Raw genomic sequence first — 14,163 nt, forward strand, 5'->3', positions numbered from 1 at the left:
GGCTGATCTTCATGTTGTTGTGTTGTTTTGTGTCTCTGAGGCTGATCTTCATGTTGTTGTGTTGTTTTGTGTCTCTGAGGCTGATCTTCATGTTGTGTTGTTTTGTGTCTCTGAGGCTGATCTTCATGTTGTTGTGTTGTTTTGTGTCTCTTTGGCTGATCTTCATGTTGTTGTGTTGTTTTGTTTCTCTTTGGCTGATCTTCATGTTGTTGTGTTGTTTTGTGCCTCTGAGGCTGACCTTCATGTTGTGTTGTTTTGTGTTTCTGAGGCTGAGCTTCATGTTGTTGTGTTGTTTTGTGTCTCTGAGGCTGATCTTCATGTTGTTGTGTTGTTTTGTGTCTCTTTGGCTGATCTTCATGTTGTTGTGTTGTTTTGTATCTCTGAGGCTGATCTTCATGTTGTGTTGTTTTGTGTCTCTTTGGCTGATCTTCATGTTGTTGTGTTGTTTTGTGTCTCTGAGGCTGATCTTCATGTTGTTGTGTTGTTTTGTGTCTCTTTGGCTGATCTTCATGTTGTTGTGTTGTTTTGTGTCTCTGAGGCTGATCTTCATGTTGTTGTGTTGTTTTGTGTCTCTTTGGATGATCTTCATGTTGTTGTGTTGTTTTGTGTCTCTTTGGCTGATCTTCATGTTGTTGTGTTGTTTTGTGTCTCTGAGGCTGATCTTCATGTTGTTGTGTTGTTTTGTATCTCTGAGGCTGATCTTTATGTTGTGTTGTTTTGTGTCTCTTTGGCTGATCTTCATGTTGTTGTGTTGTTTTGTGTCTCTGAGGCTGATCTTCATGTTGTTGTGTTGTTTTGTGTCTCTTTGGCTGATCTTCATGTTGTTGTGTTGTTTTGTGTCTCTTTGGCTTATCTTCATGTTGTTGTGTTGTTTTGTGTCTCTGAGGCTGATCTTCATGTTGTGTTGTTTTGTGTCTCTGAGGCTGATCTTCATGTTGTTGTGTTGTTTTGTGTCTCTGAGGCTGATCTTCATGTTGTTGTGTTGTTTTGTGTCTCTGAGGCTGATCTTCATGTTGTGTTGTTTTGTGTCTCTGAGGCTGATCTTCATGTTGTTGTGTTGTTTTGTGTCTCTTTGGCTGATCTTCATGTTGTTGTGTTGTTTTGTGTCTCTGAGGCTGATCTTCATGTTGTGTTGTTTTGTGTCTCTGAGGCTGATCTTCATGTGTTGTTTTGTGTCTCTGAGGCTGATCTTCATGTTGTTGTGTTGTTTTGTGCCTCTTTGGCTGATCTTCATGTTGTTGTGTTGTTTTGTGTCTCTTTGGCTGATCTTCATGTTGTTGTGTTGTTTTGTGTCTCTGAGGCTGATCTTCATGTTGTGTTGTTTTGTGTCTCTTTGGCTGATCTTCATGTTGTTGTGTTGTTTTGTGTCTCTGAGGCTGATCTTCATGTTGTTGTGTTGTTTTGTGTCTCTGAGGCTGATCTTCATGTTGTGTTGTTTTGTGTCTCTGAGGCTGATCTTCATGTTGTTGTGTTGTTTTGTGTCTCTTTGGCTGATCTTCATGTTGTTGTGTTGTTTTGTTTCTCTTTGGCTGATCTTCATGTTGTTGTGTTGTTTTGTGCCTCTGAGGCTGACCTTCATGTTGTGTTGTTTTGTGTTTCTGAGGCTGAGCTTCATGTTGTTGTGTTGTTTTGTGTCTCTGAGGCTGATCTTCATGTTGTTGTGTTGTTTTGTATCTCTGAGGCTGATCTTCATGTTGTTGTGTTGTTTTGTGTCTCTTTGGCTGAGCTTCATGTTGTTGTGTTGTTTTGTATCTCTGAGGCTGATCTTCATGTTGTGTTGTTTTGTGTTTCTGAGGCTGAGCTTCATGTGTTGTTTTGTGTCTCCTGGTCGTTTGTCTGTTGCAGCAGTTTTTCATCTTTTCATGGGCAGGTTTGTATCTTTCAGTGGTGGGTTTGTGTCTGAGACAGATTCAGATTTAGTATTTTTCCCACTTCTTTTAATCATAAAGTCTTTTCCTCTTTTTCTGACTTTGTCTTTTAACAGTTTTCATAAATATTTCACTAGTTTCTGCTGTTAACCTGCTGAGGACCACAGAGCTGAGCAGCCTCACTCTGTGTGTGTTTTCTTGTGTGTCTGTGTGTGTTTTTGTGTATTTATTGTGTGTGTAGCTGCCCCTCCTGGTCTCCACCCTGTCCTCTGCTAACTGACGCCGTTCACGTCTCTCTGCCACAACATCACGACTTTCATCAAAAGGCACATCCTGATCCACACAAACACATAAACACACACACACACACACACACACACACACACACACACACACACACACACACACACACACACACACACACACACACACACACACAATAACACACTCTCTCTCTTTCACCCAGAGTCAGTTATTCTGATGTAACAACAGATTCTGTTGCTGCGTCACTCAGACCTTCAACCACAAAAACTCTCAGATTCACCGACACAACGGCCTGTTACCACGGAAACCACCGCAGACAGGAAACCACACACAACCCAACACACACAACTCAACACACACTCCATAATAACACACAACTCAACACACACTCCACAGTAACACACAACTCAACACACACTCCACAGTAACACACAACCCAACACACACTCCATAATAACACACAACCCAACACACACTCCACAAAAACACATGCAAATCCTGAAAAAAATCACATCGATGGAGCCCCAAGCCAATGAAAAGTTCTGAATTCTCCAGAAATCCTGTGCTGAGCACAAACCCACAAATAATTGTTCAGAAAGCAGTAATTTGGGTAGAATAAACCTTTAAACCAGAACGTATCCATCAGAAAGTACTATTTTGGACTGAACAAAGCTTTAAAACTAGAAGTAATTGAATTATTAGGTTTATTGCACCTAAAATACTACTTTCTATCCAAATATTTAGACTTTTAAAGGTCTTTTCAATTCAATTCAATTTCATTTGTATAGCACCAGTTACAGGTCAAACTGTCTCAAGACGCTTTACAGAACCCATATTCCACCTAAAATATTGAATTCTGTCCCAGTACTTGTACTCTTAAAAGTTTATTCAGTTCAACAGATCTTAAAATCTCTCCAAAAACGTTCTTTCTTCTATGAAGTTATTGTGACCATTCAGACACTTTGTTTGCTCCTAAATATTTCAAAGTTTTGACATAAAAAGTCTAATTATGGATTAAAAGCAGAAAACCCAACATGTTTGGCGGATTGTTGTCCAGCGATTAAATGTGCTGTTAGGAGCGTTGGTTTCGAACTCTTTAGAACCAGAGCTGTTAGGAGGGTTGGTTTAGAACTCTTTAGAACCAGAGCTGTTAGGAGGGTTGGTTTAGAACTCTTTAGAACCATAGCTGTTAGGAGGGTTGGTTTAGAACTCTTTAGAACCAGAGCTGTTAGGAGGGTTGGTTTAGAACTCTTTAGAACCATAGCTGTTAGGAGGGTTGGTTTAGAACTCTTTAGAACCAGAGCTGTTAGGAGGGTTGGTTTAGAACTCTTTAGAACCAGAGCTGCTAGGAGGGTTGGTTTAGAACTCTTTAGAACCAGAGCTGTTAGGAGGGTTGGTTTCGAACACTTTAGAACCATAGCTGTTAGGAGGGTTGGTTTAGAACTCTTTAGAACCAGAGCTGTTAGGAGGGTTGGTTTCGAACTCTTTAGAACCATAGCTGTTAGGAGCGTTGGTTTAGAACTCTTTAGAACCAGAGCTGTTAGGAGGGTTGGTTTCGAACTCTTTAGAACCAGAGCTGCTAGGAGGGTTGGTTTAGAACTCTTTAGAACCAGAGCTGCTAGGAGGGTTGGTTTAGAACTCTTTAGAACCAGAGCTGCTAGGAGGGTTGGTTTAGAACTCTTTAGAACCAGAGCTGCTAGGAGCGTTGGTTTAGAACTCTTTAGAACCAGAGCTGCTAGGAGGGTTGGTTTAGAACTCTTTAGAACCAGAGCTGTTAGGAGGGTTGGTTTAGAACTCTTTAGAACCAGAGCTGTTAGGAGGGTTGGTTTAGAACTCTTTAGAACCAGAGCTGTTAGGAGCGTTGGTTTAGAACTCTTTAGAACCATAGCTGTTAGGAGGGTTGGTTTAGAACTCTTTAGAACCAGAGCTGCTAGGAGGGTTGGTTTAGAACTCTTTAGAACCAGAGCTGTTAGGAGGGTTGGTTTAGAACTCTTTAGAACCAGAGCTGTTAGGAGGGTTGGTTTAGAACTCTTTAGAACCAGAGCTGTTAGGAGGGTTGGTTTAGAACTCTTTAGAACCATAGCTGTTAGGAGGGTTGGTTTAGAACTCTTTAGAACCAGAGCTGTTAGGAGGGTTGGTTTAGAACTCTTTAGAACCAGAGCTGTTAGGAGGGTTGGTTTAGAACTCTTTAGAACCAGAGCTGCTAGGAGGGTTGGTTTAGAACTCTTTAGAACCAGAGCTGTTAGGAGCGTTGGTTTAGAACTCTTTAGAACCAGAGCTGTTAGGAGGGTTGGTTTAGAACTCTTTAGAACCAGAGCTGTTAGGAGGGTTGGTTTAGAACTCTTTAGAACCAGAGCTGTTAGGAGGGTTGGTTTAGAACTCTTTAGAACCAGAGCTGTTAGGAGGGTTGGTTTAGAACTCTTTAGAACCAGAGCTGTTAGGAGGGTTGGTTTAGAACTCTTTAGAACCAGAGCTGTTAGGGGGGTTGGTTTAGAACTCTTTAGAACCAGAGCTGTTAGGAGGGTTGGTTTAGAACTCTTTAGAACCATAGCTGTTAGGAGGGTTGGTTTAGAACTCTTTAGAACCAGAGCTGTTAGGAGGGTTGGTTTAGAACTCTTTAGAACCAGAGCTGTTAGGAGGGTTGGTTTAGAACTCTTTAGAACCAGAGCTGTTAGGAGGGTTGGTTTAGAACTCTTTAGAACCAGAGCTGTTAGGAGGGTTGGTTTAGAACTCTTTAGAACCAGAGCTGTTAGGAGGGTTGGTTTAGAACTCTTTAGAACCATAGCTGTTAGGAGGGTTGGTTTAGAACTCTTTAGAACCAGAGCTGTTAGGAGGGTTGGTTTAGAACTCTTTAGAACCAGAGCTGTTAGGAGGGTTGGTTTAGAACTCTTTAGAACCAGAGCTGTTAGGAGGGTTGGTTTAGAACTCTTTAGAACCAGAGCTGCTAGGAGGGTTGGTTTAGAACTCTTTAGAACCAGAGCTGTTAGGAGGGTTGGTTTAGAACTCTTTAGAACCAGAGCTGTTAGGAGGGTTGGTTTAGAACTCTTTAGAACCAGAGCTGCTAGGAGGGTTGGTTTCGAACTCTTTAGAACCAGAGCTGTTAGGAGCGTTGGATCAGCTCTGATGAACATGTCTGGGAACCAGCTGAATGCTCCTTTAAGGTCTGCTGCTGGGTGAATAGGAGGAGGAGGCTCCATTCAGCTGCCCTCCCTGCCCCCCAGCACAGCATCACAATGGGACCCTCCCCCCCACATTAGCACACTTTAACACCCCGTCCGCCTCCAGCTGCCCCCGGGGGGTGGGGGGATAAAACTATTTAAACAGATTCCAGCAGATGGTCGGGAACTTTCCTCCTGGAGACCCGCTGCTGCTCTTCGTCCACAGACAGACTCCTGGAACTAGACGGAGCTCCAGACGGTGGACGGAACCATGCCCTCCAACTTCCTCACGCCTTTCCTGGAGCTGGACGAGGAGTTCTGCAAGGTGAGGAGAATCCAGACGTTAATCCATGAAGCTTCTCAGTGATCGGGCTTTTCTCTGACTCTAATTTATTCATCTTTTCTGCAGCTCAAATGTTCAATTTGCAACCAAAACTACAAATACTTGGACAGAAAGTAGCATGCTGGGTTCAATAAACCATTAAAACTACAAATATTTGGACACAAAGTAGTATTTAAGGTGGAATAAACTTTGAAACCATAACTTGTTCATCAGAAACTACTATTTTGGACTGAACAAAGCTTTACAATTTGAAGTACTTGGACAGAAATAAGTATTTTGGGTGAGAAAAACCTTTTAAATTACAACTACTGAGGCAGAAAGTAGCATTTTGGTAGAAACAAACCTTTTTAATTAAACATACTTGGATAAATGAAAAGTAATATTTTGGTGGAATAAACCATTAAAACTACAAATATTTGGCCATGAAATAGTATTTAAGGTGGAATAAACCATTAAAATGTCAGATACTTGGACAAAAAGAAGAAAACACAAGAGAAAAGTTTAAAGAAAGTTTGTTTTAGGATTCCCTGAACAGAGAGATGAATTAAACAGAGCTCAATATCTCTTAAATAAAGTTATGATAAAGTTGTAAAACTGATGCCTCATTTCAACAGAAGCTCCTTTTCTTTGACCACATTTCTAGTTCAGGGGTTTAAAATCTTCTTTTCTGCAGCTCAGATGTTTCATTCAAGTTTTCTACAATGAAGAAAAGTTTGTTCTTACTTATTTTTTAAGCCTTTAGCTTAAAGATTCGCGATGAGTTTATTTCAGATGTTTCCTCACACGAGACTAACTGAGCTCCAGCGTTTCCTCCTGGAGGTAAAATAAAACCAAAGTCTCTGGAAGATGAAGTCTTGTTTCTGATCTGGTGATTTTAAATTAAACTGAGGAGAGTTTCTAGCTCAAATGTTCAGTTTTAAATTAGTCTTTGTTCCAAAATCTTCAGAAGTTTTTGACACTGATAAAAAAGTTTGAAGAGACAATGCTTTTCTTTGAATTTCTAGTTTATTCTGTTATTTATTTCATCTTTTCAGCAGCTCTAATGTTTAGTTTGAAATGTATCGAACACTGAGGAACATTTGTATGAAAGTTTTAAACCCAATCTGGGGAGAAAATGCTTTATTTCAGATTTATTTTGTTTGTATTTTCAGCTGCAGATTGAAGTCAGTTTTTAGATTCCATCTTTTCTGAAGCTCAAATGTTCAGTTTGGAATTTATTTTTAATCGTTTTGTAGACCGAAGAAAGTTTCATGAACCTTCAGCTGAGAAGTTTTTAATTAGAAACATTTCCTCATTGAGGGAAAATAAAGTCATAAAAAGTTATTTTAGAAAATGTTTTTAAAATGTGGTTTTGATGAAGAAGCAGCAGAAGTTTGGATTGTGATATAAACTATAATAATGTGTGAAAAAAACATCTTATAACTCCTGGGAACTTGTTTATATGCCTGTATAAAGGTTACGCTGTTTTTTTATATTGTCAGTCACTTGTTCTGTTCATGCTGCTTCTTTGTGGCAAGTAAAACTTTGCTCTGACTTGAGAGACGACTCTGAGTATTAATCTGGAGAAGTCAGGACTCCACTGGAGAACATTCCTGACAGATTGTTTGGATTTTAAACGTTAATTTCCATCCTTCATCTCATCGTTTCTTCTTCCCCTGCTTTCAGAGTTTCCGTGGTTTGGATTCATCCGATGTTCTGTCCGGCGGCTCTCAGCGAGTTCTGGGTTTCCAGCGGCGCCACTCGCTGTGCCCCGTCACGCTGCCCAACTCCAAGTTCAACAGCGGCGACTCGTCCGAGGCGTGCTGCTGGGGGCTCAACATGGCCGCCGGCCCGCCGTGGAGCCGTGAGGGTCAGCTGAGCTCGTCGCTGAGCCACATCCCCTTCAGGGTGGACCGCTCCGTCAGCATGATCGAAGGCGCCGTCCAGGAGGACAAGATGGCCGCGTCGTCGCCACCGCTGCCGCCTCCTCCGGGCCTCTGCATCAGCAACGCCTCGCTGTCGGCCTCCCGGCCGCCGCCCCACATCTCCACCCGCTACAAGACGGAGCTGTGCCGGACCTACGAGGAGAGCGGCGCCTGTAAATACGACGCCAAGTGTCAGTTCGCTCACGGCCTGGACGAGCTGCGAGGCCTCAGCCGACACCCCAAGTACAAGACGGAGCCCTGCCGCACCTTCCACACCATCGGCTTCTGTCCCTACGGCGCCCGCTGCCACTTCATCCACAACGCCGACGAGGCCAACGCCATCGCCACCGCCGGGACTCAGAAACACAAGCTGAGGCCTCCGCTGCTCCGTCACAGCTTCAGCTTCGCCGGCTTCTCCTCGTCTCCTCAGACCTTCCAGCCACTGGAAGAGCCTTCATCCGTCCTCTTCACTCGGGCCTCCTCCATCTCGCCTCCCCCGTCCTCCTCGGTGAGTCCGGAGCTCCTCTCTCCTCTGTTTCCAGAACCAGGAGCCCTGAAGCACTGCTCCTATCCCTTCTCCGGGATTGGCGACCTGGCGGCTGACGCTGGCGACTCCCTCCGGTTCTATGCTGCGACCGACTCGCTCAGAACCTCCAAACCCCAGAACCTCCGGTTCCTGCCGCCGGGCCTCCAGCGCTGCTCCTCGGCCGACTCGCTGTCCGAGGAGGGCTACACGTCGTCCTGCTCGCTGAGCTCGGCCTCCAGCGGAACCGAGTCCCCGAGCTTCGAGGGCCGACGGCTGCCGATCTTCAGCCGGCTGTCGGTTCCGGACGAGTAGAAGTTCTACACAGACTGGGACAGACTGGTGTAACTCTGACTCCAGAGGATTAGAACTTTAGCGGTTCTATTCCCTCCTGAGTCCGGCCCAGTAAATATCTTTGTGCATATTGCATTCCTCATCCCAGCAGCTGTAGCGCTGCTCAGTGTTCGTCCACTTTTAGCCGACCTTTTGTTCTCTTTCTGTTTGTTACTGCTGTATACTGTTGTATACCTGTTAGTACAGAACCAGAACCTGTGGAGCCCAGCATTGGTTCTGATGCTGGTTCTGGAGTTCTGTGTGAGAACTTCTTGTACCCTGAAGAAGAAGAAGAAGGATTTTACTCTTTTTACCGCTTTATTTGATCCGTCTTTGTGTAGATTCTCAGCCGTCCAGGTCCTGGTGATCCAGCTGGACTTCTGCTGGGTTCTAGAAGATGTTCCATCTCCAGAACCCAGCAAAAGTCTAGTTCAAGAATCCAACATGGAAGCTCCAGTAGCTTCTATTTCTACTGAAGCTTCCATGTTTGTTGGTTGTATTTCTTCCTTTAAGTCTGCAGCTTTCAGCACCTCTCACATTCAGGGCTGAATACCTGCCACTGATTGATTGATTGATTGATTGATTGATTGATTAATTGATTGACTGATTGACTGATTGGCTGTGGACACTTGATTGTACTCGTTTTAACTGCACCGCTGTAGAGAACCCACTGACTCTAGTTACCAAAGTCCTTCCTAACCTGCTAGTTAGCTGTTAGTGACCAGACTGCTGTGATTCTAGTCTAACTCCTTCGTTTTATTTATTTATTGCTTTTTGACTCGTTTGTCGCGTCATGATTGCTTTATGCATTATTCTGTGATGCCAGAGAAATTAGGATGCTTTGTGATGCGTCCACCTGCTGGCCGTCAGAAGCTTTAAGGCGGCTGGTCGGAGAGGAGAGACCAGGAGGAGTCTTCACTTTGGCATTCTGTCTTCATGTTGCCTTACTGGCTAAAGGCCTGCAGGAATCAGGACTCTCCTCTCGACCTCCTCACCTGACCGTCGGACTCACCTTTACCTCAGCAGACCAACAGGAGGAACTGAAACTATGGCCTGTTTTAAGTGTTTTTATGCTGGTTCGTGTGAAGAATGGATCGTAAACTATAAACTCTGGAATCATTCAACTGAACTGTTTTGGTTTTTTTTTAGTCCTGAAACGGACACTGAGCTTCCTTCTTTTTTTTGTAACTTTTGTTAACTTAAAGTCTTATTTATTTTTTTGGTTTTTCGAAGCCGAACCTATATTGTGTTGATTGATTGTTGTGTGTTTTTGTTGTTTTACATAATTTAAGTGCATCTATTGTTTACAGTCTGTGGTTATGTTCATATCTTAGCTCTTTATCTTAATATATGTCCATCTTTATTTCAAAATAAAGGTCTCTGAAAAGAGCTCAGTCTGGAATCTCAGTGGATTTGGTCTCATTTTGTTATTTAGCAGCTTTAAAATAAAGATTTCAAGTTATTTAATCCAAAACTCTTTAATAGAACGCAGCTAGACTTCGTTTTTTTTATATTTTAAGAACCAAAAAAGAAGTCCAGATAACTTAATTCTTTGTCTTATTAGGTTTGCATTTGATGAGTTAAGTCCTCTTTTAATGACGTTGCATGAGATAAAATATCTCAAAATCTTGTATTGAATCCAAAGTGCTTCAGTAGAAATAAACTCGACTTAAGGTTCTAAAATACCAAAAACAAAGAAGTCCAGTTAACTTTTAGTATCTTTTGAAACCAGAAACATCCCTGATTTCATCCTAAAAACCTCTAGAAGTGAAGCGGACTTTCTGAAATCTCTAAAAAACAAGAAGTCAGGATTAAAGGGACATTAAAAAGCTTTTTTAAAAATATTTTTAGAAGCAAAAACCAACATCTAGTCAATGTCTGCTGCAGCAGTTTGGGTTGAATCTGGGATGTTTCAGGTTTTCAGATATTTTCTTGTGAATAACGTCGATTAAATCTCATTAACACAGGGTTTAACTCAGATACCAAGCAGGATAATGATCCTAAATGCTTCAGTAGAAGTTTTTCTTGTTTGCTTTTTTGGTATTTTAAGAACAAAAAACTGAAATCTAGATAATTTCTAATGAAGCTCTTAGAGGAAAATTTCTTTTAAAACCGAAAACATCCCAGCTTCAATCCAAACTGCTGCAGCAGACATTGACTAGACGGTGGTTTTGGTTCCAAAAATATCAATAAAAAGTTTTTTTAATGTCTGTTTAAACCTAAAACACCATGATTTGATCCCAAAACCTTCAGTAGAAGTTAACTAGACTTAGTTTTTGGTATTTTAAGAACAAGATATGAAGTCTATGTAACTGCTACTGAAGGTTTTCGGATCAAATCAGAGTATTTTCCAGTGAATTTAGTCTATTAAATCTCATAAAAACAGGGTTTAACTCATATCAAACAAGATCCTAAATGCTTCAGTAGAAGGTTTTTTTTTTTTTTTTTGTATTTTAAGGGCAAAAAATGAAGTCTAGATAACTTCTACTGAAGCTCTTAGAGGGAAATATCTTTTAAAAACTAAAACATCTCAGATTTGATCCTAAATGTTTGTTTTTGGAGCGTCAAGAACCAAAAAAGCAGCCTACAACCTGAAGCTTTTAGGCTGCCTTTTCCTAAGATCCCAAAATCAGGGATCTTTTAGAATATTTTCCAGTGAATTAAGGCGATTATTTTTCATGTAACTTCATTCAAACGGGGTTTAGTGCGAGAAAAACAGCATTAATTCTTTGATGTTGATATGAAGGAATGCGGGAGTGTGTGTCGTCCCACAGCGTCTCTTCAGTGTGTGTTTGTGTGTCTGTTTGTGTGTGTTTGTGTGAAACGTGGAACGACTGAAAGGCCGTAAAGGTTCAGTAACTAAATGACAAAAAGCAGAAACACAATCGTTCCCACAAGCTTCACTTTAGAACAGTTTCAGCCTCTTTACCATCGTCTGCAGCACAAAAGAACAAAGATTAACCCCGAGAGAGAGAGAGAGAGAGAGTGTGTGTGTTAGTGTGTGTGTGTGTGTGTGTGTGTGTGTGTGTGTGTGTGTGTGTGTGTGTGTGTGAATGTTTGGGCAACAGATGCTCGAACAAAGACTCGTCTGAACACAAAGGAGCTCTGAGATACTTGTGACTGATTTCCATCTATTCAGAGACTGGAGCAGAAGTTGAGGTCCTCCCAGTGTGTGTCTGTTTGTGTGTCTGTTTGTGGGTCTGTTAGTGTGTCTGTTTGTGTGTCTGTCTGTGTGTGTCTGTTTGTGTGTCCGTATTTGTGTTGCGTTGAATCTTTAAATTCTCTCACTGCAACTAATGGGAAAACGTACCAAAAAACAAAAAAAATTCTGTGTTTTATGAGCAAATTCTTCAGTTTTTGTTGTAAAATAACATCCCATAATTATAAACTGTTAAAGCTACTTTATTTTACTGACAGATTTAGTTATTTTAAGTTAAATTTCACTCATATTTACTACCAGAAAGTAGAACCTGCTGCTGTCGCCACATAATGTTGGTTACCGAACAATTAAAGGCCTTTTTAATTCAGATTAACCCCCCTGTTGTCCTCATTTACAGGCACCAAAAAATATTGTTTCCTTGTCTGAAAAAAATCAAAAAAATCAGCAAAAAAAATCCCCCAAATTTCAGAACATTTGCAAAACCTTCAGGAAGAAAATTCCAATAATTCCTTAAAAGTTTCCTTTAAAGGTTTTATTTAAAAAAAAAAAATCCCCCAAATTTGTAAGAAAATTCTTGAAAACATTTTCAAAAAATGAGTAAAAATCTTCAAAAAAATTCCTACAAATATCCAAAGTGATTCCATATATATCAGTAAAACTTCTAATATTTTCTTTAAGAACATTCACATCAAAATGGATTTTGGTTGATTTTTATGTGAATGTTTTTAAAGAAACATATTTTTTCAGCATTTCTTTTTTTCCACCAAAAAATGTTCAAAAATTTTCCAAAAATGTTGAAAATGTGGACATCAGAAGTTTTATTGTGAAAATATATTTTTTCCATATTTTCAAACTTTAAAATGGATCAATTTAACCCGCAGGACGACATGAGGGTTAAATCAATGATTGACGCCAAAAAACAAGTTTTTAAGTTGATTACTCAGAAAATGAACTTGTTCTAACTGTAATTTCTACAACTTTTGAAGGGAAAATGTTCCTAACATGCATTTAATCATCATAAATATGAACACAAACCTTTAAAACTTCAGCTGTCAGTCAGATTTGAATCAGTAGTTTTAGTCTTTTTCCTTGTTTGTGTAGTTTTTAAAAGTAAGTCTGTGTGTGTGTGTGTGTGTGTGTGTGTGTTGGTATTCAGCCTGAGGTTCAGACTCCCACAGCTGCTCTCCATTCAGCAGACGTGCACGCTGGTGGGCACGTGCACGTCCTGGAGCGTGTGCATGTGTGTGAGTGGAGCCCATAAAGGCCAAAGTGCTCAGTGGAACATCTGTATGATAATGAGGAGGAGGAAGAGGAGGAGGAGGAGGAAGAGGAGGAGGAGGAGGAAGAAGAGGAGGAGGAGGAGGAGGAAGAGGAAGAGGAAGAGGAAGAGGAAGAGGAAGAGGAAGAGGAAGAGGAAGAGGAAGAGGAAGAGGAAGAGGAAGAGGAAGAGGAAGAGGAAGAGGAGGAGGAGACTCTAGAAACTGATCAGGAGGAGTTCGGGGTTTCAGGGTTCAGATTAAATTATTGATCAGGAAACTTTAACGACTTCTGCAGCTTCAATCAATTAAATAAACTAACCAATCACTGATCAATATCTCCAGTTCACTAACCAATCACTGATCAATCAGAGACATTTAATAGCAATAATTTAGTTTCTTCGTTGTCATTACAAAATTATTATTATTATTATTATTATTATTACTATTCCTATTATTTATTTATCATTATCATCATTATTATTATTATCATTATCATCATTATTATTATTATTATTATTATTATTGTTTTTTTTTTAAGTTATTTTTTTGGCCTTTTATCAGCTTTATTGGACAGGTGCAGTGAGAGAGAGACAGGAAACAGGGGAGAAGAGTCGGGGGAAGACATGCAGCAAAGGGCCGTGAGCAGGAATGGAACCCGGGCCTCTGTGTCAGGGACCAGCCCTGTACATGGGTCACCTGCTCAACATGTTGAGCTATACGGGCACCCTATTATTATTGTTGTTGTTGTTGTTGTTGTTGTTGTTGTTGTTGTTATTTTAACAGAATCTCTTATCTCTCTCCCACAGATGATGAAGGAAGAAACAGATGTGCAGAGATGACGCCCTCTAGTGGACTCTTCAGTCAGTTACACTTGTCTTCATAATTATTCAAACCATTGCTTTGTTGTGCTTTTTAAATTTTTGTGATGAAATTAATGCATTTTGTTAAGTTTGTTTGTGAGTTATTTGTGATCAACAAGTCAAAAAACGACAACAAAACACAAGAAACTCTTCATTTCATGGTATTTTATTCCTGGAGTCCCAAAAAACACTCCATGTTCAGTATTATTCATACCTCAGTCATTAGCATAGCCTTTGTTTTTCTGACTGCTTCTAGAAGGTTCTCGTCCTCCAGCGTCCTGCAGGTCTCTGTGAGACGTTGGGTTTCCTCACCATCGCTCTGGTCTTCAAGTCTCACCACGAGTTCTGATGGGATTCAGGACTGTGACTTCTACAACGTTGACATTGTTCTCCTTGAAGCGTTTCTTCTCGACCTTGGCGGTGTGTTTGGATCATTGTCCTGCTGGTACATCCAGTGGTGAACCAGCTGGAGCTTTCATGAAGGATCCTGT

General features: G+C 41.0%; 1 protein-coding gene across 1 annotated transcript; it reads left to right on the forward strand.

Moving 5' to 3' along the window:
• Positions 1–5,453: 5,453 nt before the first annotated feature.
• Positions 5,454–9,800, forward strand: LOC111575534 (mRNA decay activator protein ZFP36L1). The gene is made up of 2 exons (XM_023280732.3): positions 5,454–5,615; positions 7,299–9,800. Exons 1-2 carry the CDS (start codon positions 5,562–5,564, stop codon positions 8,373–8,375), a joined length of 1,131 nt encoding a protein of 376 aa, XP_023136500.1. The 5' UTR covers positions 5,454–5,561; the 3' UTR covers positions 8,376–9,800.
• Positions 9,801–14,163: the final 4,363 nt, after the last annotated feature.

This window comes from Amphiprion ocellaris, chromosome 7 (genome assembly GCF_022539595.1).
Source record: "Amphiprion ocellaris isolate individual 3 ecotype Okinawa chromosome 7, ASM2253959v1, whole genome shotgun sequence".
NCBI classification, from domain to species: Eukaryota; Metazoa; Chordata; class Actinopteri; family Pomacentridae; genus Amphiprion; species Amphiprion ocellaris.